At 41.3% G+C, this 21,509-nt stretch overlaps 1 protein-coding gene across 9 annotated transcripts in view; it reads left to right on the top strand.

The window, feature by feature from the left end:
• LOC115164640 (myelin transcription factor 1-like protein) overlaps window positions 1–19,531 on the top strand; it is a 187,932-nt gene extending 168,401 nt beyond the window's left edge. For 5 of the 9 annotated variants that reach the window (XM_029717454.1, XM_029717770.1, XM_029717612.1 and 2 more), the window contains 7 exons: window positions 2,064–2,162; window positions 2,752–2,973; window positions 3,106–3,197; window positions 3,315–3,418; window positions 3,683–3,826; window positions 5,600–5,662; window positions 17,487–19,531. In XM_029717454.1, coding sequence (XP_029573314.1) covers window positions 2,064–2,162; window positions 2,752–2,973; window positions 3,106–3,197; window positions 3,315–3,418; window positions 3,683–3,826; window positions 5,600–5,662; window positions 17,487–17,627 — 865 coding nt within the window. In that variant the 3' untranslated portion in view covers window positions 17,628–19,531. The remainder of the gene's footprint in view (window positions 1–2,063; window positions 2,163–2,751; window positions 2,974–3,105; window positions 3,198–3,314; window positions 3,419–3,682; window positions 3,827–5,599; window positions 5,663–17,486) is intronic. The other 4 variants (XM_029717527.1, XM_029717930.1, XM_029717691.1 and 1 more) reach the window with 4 other exon arrangements.
• Window positions 19,532–21,509: the final 1,978 nt, after the last annotated feature.

The following is a 21,509-nucleotide window of genomic DNA, read 5'->3' as shown; positions in this document are numbered from 1 at the left end:
ACAACTGAAAACTGATGTCCTAATTAAAGAAGCAATAAAACTGGCCTTCTTTAGACTAGTTGAGTATCTGGAGCATCAGCATTTGTGGGTTCGATTACAGGCTGAAAATGGCCAGAATCAAAAATCTTTCTTATGAAACTCGTCAGTCTATTCTTGTTCGGAGAAATGAAGGCTATTCGATGTGAGAAATTGCCAAGAAACGGAAGATCTCGTACAACGCCGTATACTACACCCTTAACAGAACAGAGCAAACTGGCTCTAACCAGAATAGAAAGAGGAGTGGGAGACCCAGGTACACAACTGAGTAAGAGGACAAGTACATTAGGGTGTCTAGTCTGAGAACTCCAGTCTCAATGTCAACAGTGAAGAGGCGACTCCGGGGATGCTGGCCTTCTAGGCAGAGTTCCTCTGTCCAGTGTCTGTGTTCTTTTGCCCATCTTAATCTTTTGTTTTTATTGGCCAGTCTGAGATATGGCTTTTTCTTTTCAACTCTGCCTAGATGGCCAGCATCCCGGAGTCGCCTCTTCACTTTTAACGTTGAGACTGGGGTTTTGCGGGTACTATTTAATGAAGCTGCCTGTTGAGGACTTGTGAGGCGTCTGTTTCTCAAACTAGACACTAATGTACTTGTCCTCTTGCTCAGTTGTGCACTGGGACCTCCCACTCCTCTTTTGATTCTGCTTAGAGCCAGTTTGCGCTGTTCTGTGAAGGTAGTACACAGTGTTTTACACCCATGTTGACTCCAATGCGTCCCACAGTTTGGATGGTGGACCATTCTTGATACCCACAGGAAACTGTTGAGCATGAAAAACTCAGCAGCGTTGCAGTTCTTGACACACTCAAACCGGTGCACCTGGCACCTACTACCATACCCCGTTCAAAGGCACTTAAATCTTTCGTCTTGCCCATCCACGCATTGAATGGCGCACATACACAGTCCATGTCTTAAGGCTTTAAACATTCTTCTTTAACCGGTCTCCTCCCCTTCATCTACACGGGTTGAAGAGGATTTCAGAGGTGACATCAATAAGGGATCATAGCTCTCACCTGGTCAGTCTGCTACAGTATGTCATGGAATTCCTAATGTTTTGTACACTCAGTGTACAGTATATGACATATTTTGTATACCTGACAGCTGGATCGGTGTGTGGATTGTTTAGACTGATCTGTTTTCAGTTCCACTAAGCTCTGACAGTAATTTATAACCGTCTATAAATGTCTTTGTATAGACCCTTTTCCGTACACGACACACTGACGTTATGCATAGATGCGCGCAACTCTTGTCGGCAGTAAAAAAGCCATCGCCATCAACATAGCCTAGATTACATTTTTTATTACTTCTAATAAAATGGGGTTCTTATACGCTTACAATTAGGTTTTGATTCTTGCTTTAACAGTCGCTTAGATTGCATTTGGTTGTGATCTTTGCAAAATAACTATTTTCGATGCACCCGTTGTTAGCTAGAATGTTAACGCTCATCGATATAGGCTGTAGCAAAAGCTAGCCAAAGAGCCATTTTACTGGTTGAAGTGTTAAGTATAATGCAATTGACTTGTGACGATGACACAAACATTATATTAAGCGGGGCATTCATACAAGCCTTAAAATACAATTACAATCCAAAAGGAGTGTGAAATTCAGTCATAAGCAACATGTAAATAGAGGCTTTTTTTTTGCTGGCGGTCTATGAGAACTCCCCCTTCAAATCAAATTTGATTGGTCACATACACATATTTAGCAATGTTATTGTGGGTGTAGAAAAATGCTTGTGTTTCTAGCTCCAACAGTGCAGTAATATCTAACAATTCACACAAATCTAAAAGTAAAAGAACGTAATTAAGAAACAGAAATATGAGGATGAGCAATGTCGGAATGACATTGACTAAAATACAGTAGAATAGCACCAACTTGCAGGCATCGCCCTCTTGTCACAGAAAGGGATCTATAGGCTACATGGTTTGTCTTGAAATCATCTGAAACTGACTTTACAGATTCTGAGAAGTGAACTCCACATGCACTGACGTTGTAATCATACTCTTAAGATGGTAGTGAACTGCACAAGACCTTTCCCCTCTAGTCTGTCAGGCTGTCCACGGGCCAAGAAGAGCGGGATCAAGATACTGCACAGCAAGGAGGACAAGGACGACCAGGAGCCAATCAGGTGTGGCTTTGGAACGGATGGATAGTGTATCGTATCCTGTTAATTTGTCATATTCTCGAAGCCATAGTCCTGTATTTCACCTCATATTTCCCTACAGCCAGGGTGGTACACGTAGTGAGTACAGTACAGTAAGGTTATCTTTCAGATAATTCTGGCATTTGGTAAAGTATTGCCATAAAATTAAGTGAATATGACCTTGCCGCGAATCATCTACAGTTCACTCTGTGTCCTTTCAGCAATCACCTCCCAATCTCTGCAAAACTGTTGCTGTTGCTGCCACCTCTATCCCTGCGAGGTTCACTGGATCTACAGTATCATCATCATTTAACATTGCAATCATAATTAACACTGATCTCCCCACTGCCGGGGTGGAGCGGTCCCCAGACACGCTGTGCTCATTGTAAAATCAGCCCAAATGTCACTCTGAAGGACATACCAATGTAAAACCACGGGTAAATGTTATAACCTGGCCGGTGGTTTTTATTAGAGTAGCTAATATTTTTCTAGTAATTTCACTGTGAATCACAGTTAGCAGGTGCAGGTGTGCTGCAGGTGAGGTGAGCGAGGTTGTGACCCCTCCTTTCCCCAGGTGTCCCGTCCCAGGCTGCGACGGACAGGGTCATGTGACGGGGAAGTACGCGTCCCACCGCAGCGCGTCAGGCTGCCCGCTGGCGGCCAAACGGCAGAAGGACGGCTACGTTAACGGCTCCCAGTTTGCCTGGAAGTCCGGGAAGACAGATGGCATGTCATGCCCAACCCCGGGCTGCGATGGTTCGGGACATGTCAGTGGGAGCTTCCTGACACATCGGAGGTGGGTGGGGCTCTGCACGGCTGTGATGTACACAAGCAACTGTGTATGAATGTAACCAAGCACCAGATCAAGAATGTAAATGATGTGCTTGAGACCAGGGTTGGAGTCATGTAATCTGATTTTATTCACCAGTCTCTCCGGCTGTCCCCGTGCCACCTCAGCCATGAAGAAAGCCAGAATGACTGGAGTTGAAATGTTGACAATCAAGCAACGGGCAAGCAAAGGTAAGCTAACGCTCTAATACCAGTAAGAACCCTTGACTAGGACACTAGCTGGTTTACTCAACAAATATTCAAGCTTAATCAAATCTTAAAATCTATTTCATGTTTCCTTTCTTCTAGGAATAGAAAAAGACGAGGAAATCAAACAGCTGGACGAAGAAATCAAAGATCTAAACGAATCGAACAATCAAGTGGAATCAGACATGATTAAACTTAGGACACAAGTAAGATTCATTCATTATTCATTTGAGATGCATTCATTATTATTCAGGATTTATTATACGGTAGTAAGTAATGCTGAGTTTGGGCAAATTTTGAAACAGGTTGCTGGATTAAAGCTTAGAAGTTGATGTTTCAACCCCCCAAGTAACTGCGATACGAAAATGGCATGCATATTAGGAAGTGCCTCAGTGTCAGTCAAAACTCTCTTGTCAAACTGAATATCACAGTGCTTTATCTAAATTCAATGTATTTTTCCCCTTTCCCAGATCACCACTATGGAGACAAACCTGAAGTCCATAGAGGACGAGAACAAAGTGATTGAGCAGCAGAATGACTCCCTACTGCACGAGCTAGCCAACCTCAGCCACTCTCTCATCAACAGCTTAGCTAATATCCAGCTTCCACATATGGTACGTACCAACACAACCTGGCACAACCTGGCACAACCTGGCCTATAACAGTTACTGTCAGACAAGCACTGTATCAACTGATGAGCTAAGCTCCATTTACATTTTCTGGATAAGCACTTTGTGACATCTGAGCTGGACAAGCACTTTGTGACATCTGAGCTGGATAAGCACTTTGTGACATCTGAGCTGGATTAGCACTTTGTGACATCTGAGCTGGACAAGCACTTTGTGACATCTGAGCTGGATAAGCACTTTGTGACATCTGAGCTGGATAAGCACTTTGTGACATCTGAGCTGGACAAGCACTTTGTGACATCTGAGCTGGATAAGCACTTTGTGACATCTGAGCTGGATAAGCACTTTGTGACATCTGAGCTGGATAAGCACTTTGTGACATCTGAGCTGGATAAGCACTTTGTGACATCTGAGCTGGACAAGCACTTTGTGACATCTGAGCTGGATAAGCACTTTGTGACATCTGAGCTGGATAAGCACTTTGTGACATCTGAGCTGGATAAGCACTTTGTGACATCTGAGCTGGATAAGCACTTTGTGACATCTGAGCTGGATAAGCACTTTGTGACATCTGAGCTGGATAAGCACTTTGTGACATCTGAGCTGGATAAGCACTTTGTGACATCTGAGCTGGACAAGAACTTTGTGACATCTGAGCTGGATAAGCACTTTGTGACATCTGAGCTGGATAAGCACTTTGTGACATCTGCTGATGTAAAAGGGGCTTTATAGACTCATTTGATTTCATTTCATTTAGTAGACACTCTTATCCAGAGCGACAGTTAGTGCATTCATCTTAAGATAGCTAGGTGGGATAACCACATATCACAGTCATAGTAAGTATACTTCTTGTCAATAAAGTAGCTATCAGCAAAGTCAGAGCTAGTAAGGTGGGGGGGATGCCATAGAAATAAAGAAAAGGGTTATATAGGAATAGGATGTGGGGTTAGGGAATAAAGAGATCGTAGATGGTACACTTGAGAGCATGCCAATTTCATGTTCCATAATTGGAAGTGTGTTGAAACCATTGAGCTATAAAAGAACGGTTGAAAGCCACGGCCATTTGTATTTGATTAGTCAATGTAACCGAGTTAAAACAAGACATGGTCATATCATGATATCGGCTTATTCCACTCATTCAAATTGGATATGTTTATTTCCATAGTGATTGTTTACTGATGCCTGAAATGGAACACTTGAAACATATGAAAATATATATCTAATGTAGTGCTGTTAAAATCATTGCAAAGAGTAACTGACATAAAGGCAGACTCCAATGACATAGTTGGGTTTCCTCATCTGCTTCTTTCTGTTTGTCACTTGTTTTCTCAGCTGTTCATGGGCTTCTGTGCTACAACACTTCCCTTACAGACTAGTAATTACTAATGCCCCACCCCCCCTGTATTATCCAGTAACACCTCTTGTGTATGAAGACGAACAGGGCTGATTGGATACTGCCTGATCTAAAAGGCACCAAAGTTGCTTATTAATAACTGAAATCCCTCCCTCTGAATATGGTTCCCTGTTCGCCAGCCATTCCCGCGAGGGGATCACGTTTTATTAGGGTTACAACGCATTTTGCTAGTGTGGAGCCATATCTGTTTATGCCTTAGCTAACTGATATAGTCATTGTTATGATATGACAACAACTATTAGCAAGACAGCACAAAATGATCTGCGACCAGGCTAGAATGTTGCTCCTTTTTGTACAGCAGGCTAATAGAATTCTATCTCTATTCTCCACACCTCTTCCTGTAGAAACCGATGCCACAGAAAGAGGCCCCAGTTAAACATAGCTGCTGTTTACAGATGCCCCACAGAGTAAGAGATTCCATTTCATAGTGTAATTATTATCCTTTAATTCTGTACTATCATCACCTTCTTCCCTTTAGTGTTCCTCCTATACTCCTGAACACTGTGTACACATCACAATTATCCATACATGTTGCTGCGTTACACTATGATTCAAGTGTCCCATGACATAAGGCAGTGGTCATGTTTGAGTAACACAACAAGCCATATTTAAACAGTATTATAACCCAGACATAGGACCAAGTTTGTTCAGTCTGCTTTTGCATATTCAATGTCTCCTTGTCTCCTGTTACATTGTGTCTTCGTGTGTGAGAAATGGCTCCCACAACTCCCAAGTTACATTAGCTAATTTATGTATGTAATGTCATCATTTCCACTGCATAAGCTAAGCATCAACCATCCATCCATTTCATGAGAAGCTCAAATCAACCTACACTGACTTGGGATGGTTTGGAGATGCATTAGATGAACTGTACTGTACATATGACTATGTAAATTGTTAGATTTTCTTAAAATGATGAAGTATTGAATTATACACACTTAGTACAACCCAACCACACTTTGTTAGTACAACCCAACCACACTGTGTTAGTATAACCCCACCACACTGTGCTAGTACAACCCCACTATACTGTGTTAGTACAACCACACTATACAGTGTTAGTACAACCCCACTATACTGTGTTAGTACAACCACACTATACAGTGTTTGCACAACCCCACTATACTGTGTTAGCACAACCCCACCATACTGTGTTAGCACAACCCCACTATACTGTGTTAATACGACCCCACTATACAACCCCACTATACTGTGTTAATACAACCCCACTATACAACCCCATTATACAACCCCACTATACTGTGTTAGCTCAACCCCACTATACTGTGTTAGTACAACCCCACTAAACTGTGTTAGTACAACCCCACTATACTGTGTTAGTACAACCCCACTACACTGAGTTAGTACAACCCCACCATACTGTGTTAGCACAACCACGCCATACTGTGTTAGCATAACCCCACTATAAAGTGTTAGCACAACCCAACTATACTGTGTTAGTACAACCCCACTATACTGTGTTAGTACAACCCCACTATACTGTGTTAGTATAAACCCACTATACTGTGTTAGTATAACCCCACTATACTGTGTTAGTACAACCCCACTATACTGTGTTAGCACAACCCCACTATACTGTGTTAGCACAACCCCACTATACTGTGTTAGCACAACCCCACTATACCGTGTTAGTACAACCCCACTATACAACCCCACTATACTGTGTTAGCACAACCCCACTATACTGTGTTAGCACAACCCCACCATACTGTGTTAGTACAACCCCACCATACTGTGTTAGTACAACCCCACCATACTGTGTTAGCACAACCCCACTATACTGTGTTAGTACAACTCTCCATACTGTGTTAGTACAACCCCACCATACTGAATTAGTACAACCCCACCATACTGTGTTAGTACAAACCAACTCTACTGTGTTAGTACAACCCCACTATACTGTGTTAGCACAACCCCACCATACTGTGTTAGTACAACCCCACTAAATTGTGTTAGTACAACCCAACTCTACTGTGTTAGTACAACTCCACTATAGTGTGTTAGTACAACCCCACCATACTGTGTTAGTACAACCCCACTAAACTGTGTTAGTACAACCCCACTATACTGTGTTAGTACAACCCCACTATACTGTGTTAGTACAACCCCACTAAACTGTGTTAGTACAACCCCACTATACTGTGTTAGTACAACCCCACTACACTGAGTTAGTACAACCCCACCATACTGTGTTAGCACAACCACGCCATACTGTGTTAGCATAACCCCACTATAAAGTGTTAGCACAACCCAACTATACTGTGTTAGTACAACCCCACTATACTGTGTTAGTACAACCCCACTATACAACTTCACTACACTGTGTTAGAACAACCCCACTATACTGTGTTAGTAAAACCCCACTATACAACTTCACTACACTGTGTTAGAACAACCCCACTATACTGTGTTAGAACAACCCCACTATACTGTGTTAATTAAAACAAACTATACTGTGTTAGCACAACCCCACTATACAACCCCACTATACTGTGTTAGTACAACCCCACTATACAACCCCACTATACTGTGTTAGTACAACAACACCATACTGTGTTAGTTCAACCCCAATATACAACCCCACTATACTGTGTTAGTACAACCCCACTAAACTGTGTTAGTACAACCCCACTATACTGTGTTAGTACAACCCCACTATAAAGTGTTAGCACAACCCAACTATACTGTGGTAGTACAACCCCACTATACTGTGTTACTATACAACTTCACTACACTGTGTTAGTACAACCCCACCATACTGTGATAGTACAACCCCACTATACAACCTCACTACACTGTGTTAGAACAACCCCACTATACTGTGTTAGCACAACCCCACTATACTGTGTTAATTCAAACAAACTATACTGTGTTAGCACAACCCCACTATACAACCCCACTATACTGTGTTAGTACAACACCACTATACTGTGTTAGTACAACCCCACTATACTGTGTTAGTACAACCCGACTATACTGTGTTAGTTCAACCCCACCATACTGTGTTAGTTCAACCCCAATATACAACCCCACTATACTGTGTTAGCACAACCCCACTATACTGTGTTAGTAGAACATCACTATACTGTGTTAGTTCAACCCCAATATACAACCCCACTATACTGTGTTAATACAACCCGAACATACTGTGTTAGTTCAACCCCACTATACTGTGTTAGTAGAACATCACTATACTGTGTTAGTAGAACCCAACTATACTGTGTTAGTACAACCCCACTATACTGTGTTAGCACAACCCCACTATACTGTGTTAGTACAACCCCACTATACTGTGTTAGTACAACCCCACTATACTGTTAGTACAACCCCACTATACAACCCCACTATACTGTGTTAGTACAACCCCACTATAAAACCTCACTATACTGTGTTAGTACAACCCCACTGTACAACCACACTATACTGTGTTAGTACAACCCCACTATACTGTGTTAGTACAACCACACCACACTGTGTTAGTACAACCCCACTATACTGTGTTAGTACAACCCCACTGTACAACCCCACTATACTGTGTTAGTACAACCCCACTATACTGTGTGAGTACAACCCCACTATCCTGTGTTAGTACAACCCCACTATAATGTGTTAGTACAACCCCACTATACTGTGTTAGTACAACCCCACTATACTGTGTTAGTACAACCCCACTATACAACCTCACTATACTGTGTTAGCACAACCCCACAATACAACCCCACCATACTGTGTTAGTACAACCCTACTATACTGTGTTAGTATAACCCCACTATACTGTGTTAGTACAACCCCACTATACTGTGTTAGTACAACCCCACTTTACAACCTCACTATACTGTGGTAGTACAACCCCAAAATACAACCCCACAACACTGTGTTAGTACAACCCCACTATACTGTGTTAGTACAACCCCACTATACAACCTCACTATACTGTGTAAGTACAACCCCAAAATACAACCCCACTACACTGTGTTAGAACAACCCCACTATACTGTGTTAGCACAACCCCACTATACTGTGTTAGTACAACCCCACTATACTGTGTTAGTACAACCCCACTACACTGTGTTAGTACAACCCCACTATACAACCTCACTATACTGTGTTAGCACAACCCCACAATACAACCCCACCATACTGTGTTAGTACAACCCCACTATACTGTGTTTGTACAACCCCACTATACTGTGTTAGTACAACCCCACTATACTGTGTTAGTACAACCCCACTATACAACCTCACTATACTGTGTTAGTACAACCCCAAAATACAACCCCACTACACTGTGTTAGAACAACCCCAATATACTGTGTTAGCACAACCTCACTATACTGTGTTAATTCAACCAAACTTTACTGTGTTAGCACAACCCCAATATACTGTGTTAGTATAACCCCACTATACTGTTTTAGTACAACCCCACTATACTGTGTTAGTACAACCCCACTATACTGTGTTAGTACAACCCCACTATACAACCCCACTATACTGTTTTAGTACAACCCCACTATACTGTGTTAGTACAACCCCTCTATACTGTGTTAGTACAACCCCACTATACTGTGTTAGCACAACCCCACTATACAACCCCACTATACTGTGTTAGTACAACCCCATCATACTGTGTTAGCACAACCCACTATACTGTGTTAGTACAACCCCACTATACTGTGTTGGCACAACCCCACCATACTGTGTTGGCACAACCCCACCATACTGTGTTAGTATAACCCCACCATACTGTGTTAGTACAACCCCACCATACTGTGTTAGTACAACCCCACTATACTGTGTTAGTATAACCCCACTATAATGTGTTAGTACAACCCCACTATACTGTGTGAGTACAACCCCACTATACTGTGTTAGCACAACCCCACTATACTGTGTTAGTACAACCCCACCATACAGTGTTACTACAACCCCACCATACTGTGTTAGGTCAACCCCACTATACTGTGTTAGCACAACCCCACAACACAGTGTTACTACAACCCCACCATACTGTGTTAGGTCAACCCCACTATACTGTGTTAGCACAACCCCACAATACAGTGTTAGTACAACCCCACAATACAACCCCACTATATTGTGTTAGCACAACCCCATCATACAGTGTTACTACAACCCCACTATACTGTTTTAGTACAACCCCACTACACAGTGTTAGCACAACCCCACTATACAACCCCATTATACTGTTTTAGCACAACCCTACCATACTGTGTAAGCACAACCCCAATATACTGTGTTAGTACAACCCCACTATACTGTGTTAGTACAACACCACTATACTGTGTTAGTACAACCCCCACAATACAACCCCACTATACAACCCCACTATACTGTGTTAGTACAACCCCATTATACTGTGTTAGTACAACCCCACTATACTGTGTTAGCACAACCTCACTAAACTGTTAGTACAACCCCACTATACTGTGTTAGCACAACCCCACTAAACTGTTAGTACTACCCCACTAAACTGTTAGTACAACCCCACTATACTGTGTTAGCACAACCCCACTAAACTGTTAGTACAACCCCACTAAACTGTTAGTACAACCCCACTATACTGTGTTAGCACAACCCCACTATACTGTTAGTACAACCCCACTATTCTGTGTTAGTACAACCCACCATACTGTGTTAGTACAACCCCACTATACTGTGTTAGCACAACCCCACTATACGGTGTTAGTACAACCCCACCATACTGTGTTAGCACAACCCCACCATACTGTGTTAGTACAACCCCACTATACTGTGTTAGTACAACCCCACTATACTGTGTTAGCACAACCCCACTATACTGTGTTAGCACAACCACACTATACAACCCCACTATACTGTGTTAGCACAACACCACTATACTGTCTTAGTACAACCCCACCATACTGTGTTAGCACAACCCCACTATACTGTGTTAGCACAACCCCACCATACTGTGTTAGCACAACCCAACCATACTGTGTTAGCACAACCCCACCATACTGTGTTAGTACAACCCCACCATACTGTGTTAGTATAACCCGACCATACTGTGTTAGTACAACCCCACTAAACTGTTAGTACAACCCCACTATACTGTGTTAGCACAACCCTACCATACTGTGTTAGCACAACCCCACCATACTGTGTTAGTACAACCCCACCATACTGTGTTAGTATAACCCGACCATACTGTGTTAGTACAACCCCACTAAACTGTTAGTACAACCCCAGTATAGTGTGTTAGTACAACCCCACTATACAACACCACTATACTGTGTTAGTACAACCCCACTATAATGAGTTAGTACAACCCCACTATACTGTGTTAGTACAACTCCCCTACACTGTGTTAGTACAACCCCACTATAATGAGTTAGTACAACCCCACTATACAACCCCACTATACTGTGTTAGTACAACCCCACAATACAGTTTTCATACAACCCCACTATAATGAGTTAGTACAACCCCACTATACTGTGTTAGCACAACCCAACTATACTGTGGTAGTACAACCCCACTATACTGTGTTAGTACAACTCCTAAATACAACCCCACTATACTGTGTTAGTACAACCCCACTATACAACTTCACTACACTGTGTTAGAACAACCCCACTATACTGTGTTAGCACAACCCCACTATACTGTGTTAAATCAAACAAACTATACTGTGTTAGCACAACCCCACTATACAACCCCACTATACTGTGTTAGTACAACCCCACCATACTGTGTTAGTATAACCCGACCACACTGTGTTAGTACAACCCCACTAAACTGTTAGTACAACCCCAGTATAGTGTGTTAGTACAACCCCACTATACAACCCCACTATACAACCCCACTATACTGCGTTAGTATAACCCCACTATACTGCGTTAGTACAACCCCACTATACTGCGTTAGTATAACCCCACCATACTGTGTTAGTACAACCCCACTATACAACCCCACTATACTGTGTTAGTACAACCCCACTATACTGCGTTAGTATAACCCCACCATACTGTGTTAGTACAACCCCACTATACTGTGATATTACAACCCCACTATAATGAGTTAGTACAACCCCACAATACAGTTTTCGTACAACCCCACTATACTGTGTTAGTACAACCCCCCTACACTGTGTTAGTACAACCCCACTACACTGTGTTAGTACAACCCCACTATAATGAGTTAGTACAACCCCACTATACAACGCCACAATACAGTTTTCGTACAGCCCCACTATAATGAGTTAGTACAACCCCACTATAATGAGTTAGTACAACCCCATCATACTGTGTTAGCACAACCCAACTATACTGTGGTAGTACAACCCCACTATACTGTGTTAGTACACCCCCACTATACAACTTCACTACATTGTGTTAGAACAACCCCACTATACTGTGTTAGCACAACCCCACTATACTGTGTTAATTCAAACAAACTATTCCGTGTTAGCACAACCCCACTATACAACCCCACTATACTGTGTTAGTACAACCCCAATATACAACCCCACTATACTGTGTTAGCACAACCCCACCATACTGTGTTAATTCAAACAAACTATTCTGTGTTAGCACAACCCCACTATACAACCCCACTATACTGTGTTAGTACAACCCCACTATACAACCCCACTATACTGTGTTAGCACAACCCCACTATACTGTGTTAGTACAACCCCACCATACTGTGTTAGTACAACCCCACTATACAACCCCACTATACTGTGTTAGCACAACCCCACTATACTGTGTTAGTAGAACATCACTATACTGTTTTAGCACAACCCCACTATACTGTGTTAGCACAACCCCACTATACTGTGTTAGTACAACCCCACTATACTGTGTTAGTATAACCCGACCATACTGTGTTAGTTCAACCCCACTATACTGTGTTAGTAGAACATCACTATACTGTTTTAGCACAACCCCACTATACTGTGTTAGCACAACCCCACTATACTGTGTTAGTACAACCCCACTATACTGTGTTAGCACCACCCCACTATACTGTGTTAGCACAACCCCACTATACTGTGTTAGTAGAACATCACTATACTGTTTTAGCACAACCCCACTATACTGTGTTAGTAGAACATCACTATACTGTTTTAGCACAACCCCACTATACTGTGTTAGCACCACCCCACTATACTGTGTTAGCACAACCCCACTATACTGTGTTAGCACAACCCCACTATACTGTGTTAGCACCACCCCACTATACTGTGTTAGTAGAACATCACTATACTGTTTTAGCACAACCCCACTATACTGTGTTAGCACCACCCCACTATACTGTGTTAGCACAACCCCACTATACTGTGTTAGTACAACCCCAATATACAACCCCACCATACTGTGTTAGCACAACCCAACCATACTGTGTTAGCACAACCCAACCATACTGTGTTAGCACAACCCCATCATACTGTGTTAGTATAACCCCACCATACTGTGTTTGCACAACCCAACCATACTGTGTTAGCACAACCCCACCATACTGTGTTAGTACAACCCCACCATACTGTGTTAGTATAACCCGACCATACTGTGTTAGTACAAACCCACTAAACTGTTAGTACAACCCCACTATACTGTGTTAGCACAACCCCACCATACTGTGTTAGCACAACCCCACCATACTGTGTTAGTACAACCCCACCATACTGTGTTAGTATAACCCGACCATACTGTGTTAGTACAACCCCACTAAACTGTTAGTACAACCCCAGTATAGTGTGTTAGTACAACCCCACTATACAACCCCACTATACTGTGTTAGTACAACCCCACTATAATGAGTTAGTACAACCCCACTATACTGTGTTAGTACAACTCCCCTACACTGTGTTAGTACAACCCCACTATAATGAGTTAGTACAACCCCACTATACAACCCCACTATACTGTGTTAGTACAACCCCACAATACAGTTTTCATACAACCCCACTATAATGAGTTAGTACAACCCCACTATACTGTGTTAGCACAACCCAACTATACTGTGGTAGTACAACCCCACTATACTGTGTTAGTACAACTCCTAAATACAACCCCACTATACTGTGTTAGTACAACCCCACTATACAACTTCACTACACTGTGTTAGAACAACCCCACTATACTGTGTTAGCACAACCCCACTATACTGTGTTAATTCAAACAAACTATACTGTGTTAGCACAACCCCACTATACAACCCCACTATACTGTGTTAGTACAACCCCACCATACTGTGTTAGTATAACCCGACCACACTGTGTTAGTACAACCCCACTAAACTGTTAGTACAACCCCAGTATAGTGTGTTAGTACAACCCCACTATACAACCCCACTATACAACCCCACTATACAACCCCACTATACTGCGTTAGTATAACCCCACTATACTGCGTTAGTACAACCCCACTATACTGCGTTAGTATAACCCCACCATACTGTGTTAGTACAACCCCACTATACAACCCCACTATACTGTGTTAGTACAACCCCACTATACTGCGTTAGTATAACCCCACCATACTGTGTTAGTACAACCCCACTATACTGTGATATTACAACCCCACTATAATGAGTTAGTACAACCCCACAATACAGTTTTCGTACAACCCCACTATACTGTGTTAGTACAACCCCCCTACACTGTGTTAGTACAACCCCACTACACTGTGTTAGTACAACCCCACTATAATGAGTTAGTACAACCCCACTATACAACGCCACAATACAGTTTTCGTACAACCCCACTATAATGAGTTAGTACAACCCCACTATAATGAGTTAGTACAACCCCATCATACTGTGTTAGCACAACCCAACTATACTGTGGTAGTACAACCCCACTATACTGTGTTAGTACACCCCCACTATACAACTTCACTACATTGTGTTAGAACAACCCCACTATACTGTGTTAGCACAACCCCACTATACTGTGTTAATTCAAACAAACTATTCTGTGTTAGCACAACCCCACTATACAACCCCACTATACTGTGTTAGTACAACCCCAATATACAACCCCACTATACTGTGTTAGCACAACCCCACCATACTGTGTTAATTCAAACAAACTATTCTGTGTTAGCACAACCCCACTATACAACCCCACTATACTGTGTTAGTACAACCCCACTATACAACCCCACTATACTGTGTTAGCACAACCCCACTATACTGTGTTAGTACAACCCCACCATACTGTGTTAGTACAACCCCACTATACAACCCCACTATACTGTGTTAGCACAACCCCACTATACTGTGTTAGTAGAACATCACTATACTGTTTTAGCACAACCCCACTATACTGTGTTAGCACAACCCCACTATACTGTGTTAGTACAACCCCACTATACTGTGTTAGTATAACCCGACCATACTGTGTTAGTTCAACCCCACTATACTGTGTTAGTAGAACATCACTATACTGTTTTAGCACAACCCCACTATACTGTGTTAGCACAACCCCACTATACTGTGTTAGTACAACCCCACTATACTGTGTTAGCACCACCCCACTATACTGTGTTAGCACAACCCCACTATACTGTGTTAGTAGAACATCACTATACTGTTTTAGCACAACCCCACTATACTGTGTTAGTAGAACATCACTATACTGTTTTAGCACAACCCCACTATACTGTGTTAGCACCACCCCACTATACTGTGTTAGCACAACCCCACTATACTGTGTTAGCACAACCCCACTATACTGTGTTAGCACCACCCCACTATACTGTGTTAGTAGAACATCACTATACTGTTTTAGCACAACCCCACTATACTGTGTTAGCACCACCCCACTATACTGTGTTAGCACAACCCCACTATACTGTGTTAGTACAACCCCAATATACAACCCCACCATACTGTGTTAGTACAACCCCACTATACTGTGTTAGCACAACCCCACTATACTGTTAGTACAACCCCACTATACTGTGTTAGCACAACCCCACTATACTGTGTTATCACAACCCCACCATACTGTGTTAGTACAACCCCACTATACTGTGTTAGAACAACCCCACTATACTGTGTTAGTACAACCCCACTATACTGTGTTAGTACAACCCCACTATACTGTTTTAGTACAACCCCACTATACTGTGTTAGTACAACCCCATTATACAACCCCACTATACTGTTTTCGTACAACCCCATTATACAACCCCACCCTACTGTGTTAGTACAACCCCACTATACTGTGTTAGTACAACCCCATTATACAACCCCACTAAACTGTGTTAGTACAACCCCATTATACTGTGTTAGTACAACCCCACTATACTGTGTTAGTACAACCCCACTATACTGTGTTAGCACAACCCCACTATACTGTGTTAGTACAACCCCACCCTACTGTGTTAGTACAACCCCATTATACAACCCCACTAAACTGTGTTAGTACATCCCCATTATACAACCCCACCCTACTGTGTTGGCACAACCCCACTATACTGTGTTAGTACAACCCCACCCTACTGTGTTAGTACAACCACATTATACAACACCACTATACTGTGTTAGTACAACCCCACTATACTGTGTTAGTATAACCCCACTATACTGTGTTAGCACAACCCCACTATACTGTGTTAGTACAACCCCACTAAACTGTGTTAGCACAACCCCACTATACTGTGTTAGTACAACCCCACTATACAACCCCACTAAACTGTGTTAGTACAACCCCACTAAACTGTGTTAGCACAACCCCACTATACTGTGTTAGTACAACCCCACTATACAACCCCACTATACTGTGTTAGTACAACCCCACTATACTGTGTTAGTATAACCCCACCATACTGTGTTAGTACAACCCCACCATACTGTGTTAGTACATCCCCACTATACTGTGTTAGTATAACCCCACTATACAACCCCACTATACAACCCCACTATACTGTGTTAGTACAACCCCACCATACTGTGTTAGTACAACCCCACTATACTGTGTTAGTACAACCCACAATACTGTGTTAGTACAACCCACCTTACTGTGTTAGTACAGCCCACAATACTGTCCTGACAATGTTTGCAGCTGTCAATGTCCTTCCCTTACCAATTTTCATTTCCCTCCTCTCCATTCTCTCTGAAAACAAAATGAATTGATCATCACAATGACACCATAGTGAATCTGACTGCTGAACGTACACTATGTACCATTGTCCTTATTGGTGTTTTTTCCCCTCACAGGAGCCAATGAATGAACAAAACTTTGACACTTATGTGAGTACTCTGACAGACATGTACACCCATCAAGACCAATACCAGAGTCCAGAGAACAAGGAACTATTGGAGAACATCAAACAAGCAGTGCAAGGCATCCAAGTGTAGTAGCCTATCTTCTGGCCAAAAGGCCCGGTCTGAGGCCAAATCAAATGATGTTAAAGCAACAAATAAAAGTCAAAAGAGAGAATGGATTATGATTGTTGCTGCTGTAATTTACCGTAGTATTTCTTTTATTCATTATGCTGTAATGCTCTGAGCTCCATTGTAATGGGTTTTTTGCCTTGCTTTAAAAATAGTTCCCAATGGCAAAAGTTTCAAAGAACATTCACGTTTTGTACATTTTCATATGACCTAATATAATGTGATGTACTGTTTATAGCTGCTAATGTATGCACATTTTAGTGTATATGTATTTATTAATTGTAAGCTTGTATCATTAATTATTTTAACGATATTGATAAAAAGGACAAAACTGAGCGCCACGGTGGAGAGCCAGATGAGGGAAATGTGAGGACCAATCAAAACTGAGTGCCACGGGTGGGTAGCCAGATGAGGGCAATGTGAGGACCAATCATTTTTAGATAAGCTTTTCTCTAAGTATGTCATAGAAAACAAAAATGACCTTTGGTGTGAAGATTGTTTAATGGATGTAAATGTATTGATTTTTGTAACAATGTTTGAAAAACTCTTTGTCTTCAGTGGTCTGTGTGAACACTAATAATAATGTATGTGTTTAAATCAAGTTTAAGAAGAAACCATGTATAAATATGACACATTTTAAACATCATGACACGGAAACTACTAACTGGTGCAACTCCCATAACCTAGAATGACTATACTTCATTTAGTTAGAAATAAAAAGTCTTAGTAATCTGTGTTGTTAAAAACACAGAGCGAGATGTCCAACAACCAATGGCTATGGAAAATATAAAGGCGACAATCTAGCATTACTAATTTATTTTAATTCTATTGAATACTTAGTAGGACCACTTATCAGCAATATTGGTATAACAATGATTACATCACTTGTTTAGATATGGGATGCAATCTATATAGAAAAGGTTTGGGTATATGCAATTTCTTATAAATGAAATTATAGCTGATTAAAATCTTTTTACTAACAATGTAAATGTATTAAGTTTTGTATAAATCTTTTAATACAATCATGTTTTAGGAATTCAACATGGGGAGATCAGTTCCAAAATGAACGATGGATGAGTTAATGAGTTTCGTTGTTTTCATGTTACATTTTGCACAGGGACACCTTTGTTTCCATGTTTTGATGTTTTGATTGAAACTTAAAGAGGTACTTGAAAGCTCAAATTGATGGTCAGAGGTTTTGTAGAAAAGTTCTCTTTATAAAGGCTGATTGATGCGCTCGACTTACAGGGTCAACGTCCTTCATTAATCATAGTATATTATTGCACTTGTTCAGTTGAAATGTCTTTGCGATCATGCATCTATGTGTCTGAGCCACAACACATTACATGAGATAAAGACTGCTCTTTGATTCAGTCCTAAAAGTGGATATATTGGTAAAAAAAAAGATGTTATTGATATCCATTATAACAGCAAAGAATGCTAACCAACAACAGTGATATTGGTAATGGTGGTCCATGATTTATTATTGCTTCTATGATTGATGACAACTTCATGAGTAAATTGCAACCACTTTCTAGGAGACACCCTTAATAAATGTATTCAAAGGCCCAATGCAGTCAAAAACATGATTTTTCTGTGTTTCATATATATTTCCGCACAATGAGTTTGGAATAATACTGTGAAATTGTGAAATTTATGATAATGCCCTTTTTGTGTAAGAGCTGTTTTAAAAGACCGCCTGAAATCTCTGCCTGTTTCGGTGGGATGGTGTTCTGGCCGTAAATTAGTTAAAAGACTAATAAGAAAGCGAGTTCCAAATCTCTCTGCCAAAAACAGCTAGTTTTCAGTTTTCCCTTCCCCACTCAGACCACTCTCAGAGTTTTCCCTTCCCCACTCAGACCACTCTCAGAGTTTTCCCTTCCCCACTCAGACCACTCTCAGAGTTTTCCCTTCCCCACTCAGACCACTCTCAGAGTTTTCCCTTCCCCACTCAGACCACTCTCAGAGTTTTCCCTTCCCCACTCAGACCACTCTCAGAGTTTTCCCTTCCCCACTCAGACCACTCTCAGAGTTTTCCCTTCCCCACTCAGACCACTCTCAGACAGTCCAAGAAAAATTATTGCATGGGAAATTGCTCTTTGCTGAGAAGCTATTTTTGTTTATTTTTGACCATTTTAATTGAAAACAATCACAGTAACTTACTTGTTGCCCAGAAAAGATTTGATATTGAGATAAAAAGAGCTGAATTGGACCTTTAAAAACACCATTATAATGCAATGTAAGTGTCAATGTCAGCCCCCTATAATGCCGTTATCTTTTAAACATCAGCCAACTGCAGTATCCTACCCTTACATAGTATGTACTTTTTACTAATTACATTTCGTCTACAAATTGTCATAACCATGTGACTTGCTCCTGCTGAAGATGACTCTACTAATGGATTATAAATGTATTCTTAATCCAGTTTATCGTTCATACACTTCATGTGAGTATGAATATGGGTAAATAGAGAGAATGATTCACGTAAGACGTATGTGGAAGTAAGTTAATCTGTGGAGTCCACGAGACAGAGCTCTGTGAGTCAAGTTCACTTCAGACATCCCTTTTTGATAGTCAACCTGAGGGTGCTATAGTCATTGACCTGATCTCACAGGTGGAATGTGGACTTCTACTAGACTAGAGGTCCACATTCCATATGACTACTCATGTCCGTGTCTAAAGCTTTGTGTCAGCAGCTTATTGCCAATATAGCAAAGCTTTAGATGGATCGACAGCTTCTACTATTTTTCTTTAGTCAATTATGCTTACTGATACAAAGGAAACGGGAATTTTAAGCACAAATCTGCTGCTCACCAACAGTCAGTTCATACTGTAATATCAAATGTTAAAGTTTATCTGTAATTATTTACATACAGAACACTAACATGTCACATGCTAGAATGCAGAATAATTTTCGTATGAATATTTGGGAATTCATGAATTTATTAAACTGCTACAATTATAATTTATTTTGAGTAATGCTTTGATGAAAATGATTTTATACAAAATGTATTTCCTTCTCTCCTTTCCCCTGTCCCCTCTTGCAAACTTTCCAACTTAATTTTGGTACCACATGGCATGATTTTTGTTGATCTATAATTTTTGTTGTATGTTTAAAATCACAACTTGCTATGATATTTCATTTGAAATTGTGACGTTTACGATTTTTATCATGCTGGTGTTAACATCTCTTACTCTGAATAAAACTTGTGTTGAAACACTAACTTGTACTGTTTCCTAAAATGATGCCTCAAACATTGTTGAAGACATACAGTATGAGAAGAGAAATAGCCTAGTCAGGGAGCATTGGTGCAGAGTCACTTACCTGACTTGATCAGACGGTGCATGCAGCTGCAAGTTTTGTGAAGCTGGGCACAAAAAGGATTAGTCACAATAGTGGAATTTGCGGTTTGCCTTTAAAATAAACGTCTCTCAATGAAAGTCATGCAAATAATATACATTGTGGAATCATGCCTTATTGCAGAACTCTGAAACCACTGTGAATTGAGCCACATTTATTGTACCAGTCAACCTACTATGTGTATTTCCTTGATCCCCAATCATTAGGTAAAGCTGTACAGTGCAATATGAACGTCAATACGCACAATAGGCTGACTGGGGAGGTGATTTCCCACCGTCAAAGTCCCGCAATAAGAGCTAATATTTGCGTAAACACTTCACAGTTGTGTTCTCTGGGTGTCAACGCGTAGACTGATACCCCATTTCATTGCTCCACATTCCAACACTCCATTCATGTTTAACATTACCTCGTCTAAAAATGGCATGATTCCACCAATTATAACTTTCTGCGTTACTTTCAAAGATGGATTTTTATTTTGAAGGCGA

This window comes from Salmo trutta, chromosome 1 (assembly GCF_901001165.1).
Source record: "Salmo trutta chromosome 1, fSalTru1.1, whole genome shotgun sequence".
NCBI classification, from domain to species: domain Eukaryota; kingdom Metazoa; phylum Chordata; class Actinopteri; order Salmoniformes; family Salmonidae; genus Salmo; species Salmo trutta.
This window is presented reverse-complemented; position numbering and strand designations above follow the sequence as displayed.